This window comes from Eimeria maxima, genomic scaffold (genome assembly GCF_000499605.1).
Source record: "Eimeria maxima Weybridge genomic scaffold, Emw_scaff339, whole genome shotgun sequence".
NCBI lineage: Eukaryota > Apicomplexa > Conoidasida > Eucoccidiorida > Eimeriidae > Eimeria > Eimeria maxima.
The window spans coordinates 22,501-25,000 of record NW_013566254.1 but is presented as its reverse complement, the minus strand read 5'-3'; the positions used below and the strand labels follow the sequence as shown (position 1 = coordinate 25,000).

The following is a 2,500-nucleotide window of genomic DNA, read 5'->3' as shown; positions in this document are numbered from 1 at the left end:
TAAACCCTAAAGGGACCCTATACCTATTAGTCTTTATAAAACCCTCTTCTAGGGTTTACTATATTATTAACACTACACTTATATTTATATTTTTATTTATATTTATTATTTATATTTATTATTTATATATATTATTTATTATTTATATTTATATTTATTATTTATATTTACTATTTATATTTATATTTATAATTATTCCCTTTCTCTTATGGATAAAGTCTTCTTAACAAAACAAAAAAGGGGCCCCCTTAAGGGACCCAGGGGCCCCCTAGGGGCCCCCTCAAATGCCACAAGAGGGTACACCCCTTAATGAGCCAAGGGAGCCCCCTAGAAGGAACATGGGGGCCCCCTAGAGGGAACCTTGGGGGCCCCCCTTGAAGGGAATTGGGAAGAGGGGGGCCCCCTAAACCCTAAACCTTCTAACGACAAATAACGGGTCTATAGATACCCTTAATTAACCCCCATTAAGACCCCAAGGGGCCCCCATTAGGGGCCCCCTAAGGGGGCCCCCAAGGTAATTTATGCTGCATTTGTTGGTGCAGTAATTTTATTCTTAAGGGAAGAAGCCGCCTCCTTAATTTCCTCCTCGGATCCTGCAAAGAAAAACGTAAACCCTAAACCCTAAGCCCTAAACCCTAGCTAGCTGTAAACCCTAAACCCTAGCTAGCCGTAAACCCTAAACCCTAATCCTCAGTAGCTGCTGTCTACAGATTTCTCCTGCCAACTGATAAACACTAAACCCTAAACCCTAAACCCTAAACCCTCACCACTGGCAAGGGCCTCTGTAAGAGCAACAAGTTCTTCTACTCCTTCTATTCGTGTTTGCTGCTGCTGTTGCTGCAGAGCAGCGGCAGCAGCAGCAAGGGCCCAATCTTCTTGAGGAAACTCAAGATACACCCCAACGTGCTGCGCATACACCCCACATACACATATAATATGCATGCATGCATGCATGCATGCATGCATCATTGCATGCAGGGCTGTTCTGCTGTTGCTGTTGCTGTTGCTGCTGCTGTTGGTGCTGCTGTCGTACCTTCAGCAGCAGCACATTTGCTGCTGCGTGGCATAGCTTGCGGTGCTGCTGCAGCTCTCCTGCTGCTGCTGCTGCTGCTGTCCATTGAGACCGCAGCTCAGACAGCAGCTGCTTCGTCCTTCTCTTGTCAGGTGGGCGCAACTGCAGCAGCAGCAGCAACAGCAGCAGCAGCAACAACAGCAGAAGCAGCAGCAGCAACAGCACAAAATATACCATAAGCCTTATATGTACATGTTGGAGATACTGCAGCAGCAGCAACAAAAATAACAGCAGCATCAGCAACAGCAGCCGCAGCAACAGCAGCAGCAGCAACAGCAACAGCAGCAGCAACAGCAGCAGCAGCTGCTGCTGTGCTGCCTGTACACCTAAGGAGACTTACGAATACATGACATTCTTCTGCTGCTTCTTTTATGTCTCCCCCTACAGTAGAAGTGTCTCTCTTTGCTGCTGCTGCTGCTGCTTGCTGCAGTGCTGCAGCAGTGCTGCTGCTGTCTTCGTCTTCTCCTGCTGCTAACCGCGACAGCAGCTGCTGCCTGTTGCTGCTGCTGACCTCTACTTCCTCCCCTAAGCAGCAGCAACAACAGCAGCAGCAACAGCAGCAACATTCACACCAACAGCACCAGCAGCATCAACAGATACAGCAGCAACAGTCCCATATACACCAGACACAACACCAGCAGGTGCAGCAGCAGCAACAGCAGCAGCAGCAGCAGCAGCAGCAGCAGCAGGACGTACCAATAGAATGTCTGAATGCTGATGCAATGAGTTGATCGATGATAACAAAAGCAATCGATTTAAATACATATACACATAAAGGATTCTGCTTCTGCTGCTGCTGCTGCTGCTGCTGCTGCTGCTGCTGCTTCTGCTGCTGCTGTTGCTGTTGCTGCTTTGGCTGCTGCAGCTGTAGTTCCTAAAGAAGCAAACAATGGAGGAGACATAGCAGCAGGAGCAGCAGCAACACGTACAGGGAACAGCAACATCGCGCTCCACTGCAGCAGCAACAGCTACAGCAGCAGCAACAACAGCAGGAGCAGCAGCAGCAACAGCAACAGCAACAGCAGCAGCAGCAGGGTGCTGGCAGCAAAGCTGTCTTACCTCTATAGCCTTGAGACCAAGACACAAAACTTCATAGCGTTGCTGCAGCAACTCTCCTTCTGCTGCTGCCTTTTGCTGCTGCTGCTGCTGCACTGATGCCTGGCAAGCAGCAAGTGCTGCAGCAAACTCCTGAGGAAAAACAAACACATTCTCCTGCTGCTGCTGCTGCTGTCTCTTGTGTCTCCTTTTGTCTTATTCTGTCTCCTCCTCCTCCTGGTACTGCTGCTGCTGCTACACTTGCTGCTGCTGCTGCTGCTGCTGCTGCTGCTGCTGCTGACTAACCTGGGCAAGACGTGGCTGCAGCACACCCCACATCGCCTCCTTTACATGCGGTGGGATCGGATCCCACGACTCGATCCCAGCAGCATC

At 49.6% G+C, this 2,500-nt stretch overlaps 1 protein-coding gene across 1 annotated transcript in view; it reads right to left on the bottom strand.

Moving 5' to 3' along the window:
• Nucleotides 1–519: 519 nt before the first annotated feature.
• The window catches only part of EMWEY_00029040 (hypothetical protein, conserved), a gene marked incomplete at both ends in the record, with an annotated part of 3,055 nt that continues 1,074 nt past the window's right edge, over nt 520–2,500 (bottom strand). Inside the window, 7 exons of the mRNA XM_013481454.1 lie at nt 520–593; nt 768–906; nt 1,034–1,174; nt 1,413–1,597; nt 1,769–1,946; nt 2,132–2,230; nt 2,414–2,500. The exon at nt 2,414–2,500 is cut by the window's right edge and continues 33 nt beyond it. Coding sequence (XP_013336908.1) covers nt 520–593; nt 768–906; nt 1,034–1,174; nt 1,413–1,597; nt 1,769–1,946; nt 2,132–2,230; nt 2,414–2,500 — 903 coding nt within the window. The remainder of the gene's footprint in view (nt 594–767; nt 907–1,033; nt 1,175–1,412; nt 1,598–1,768; nt 1,947–2,131; nt 2,231–2,413) is intronic.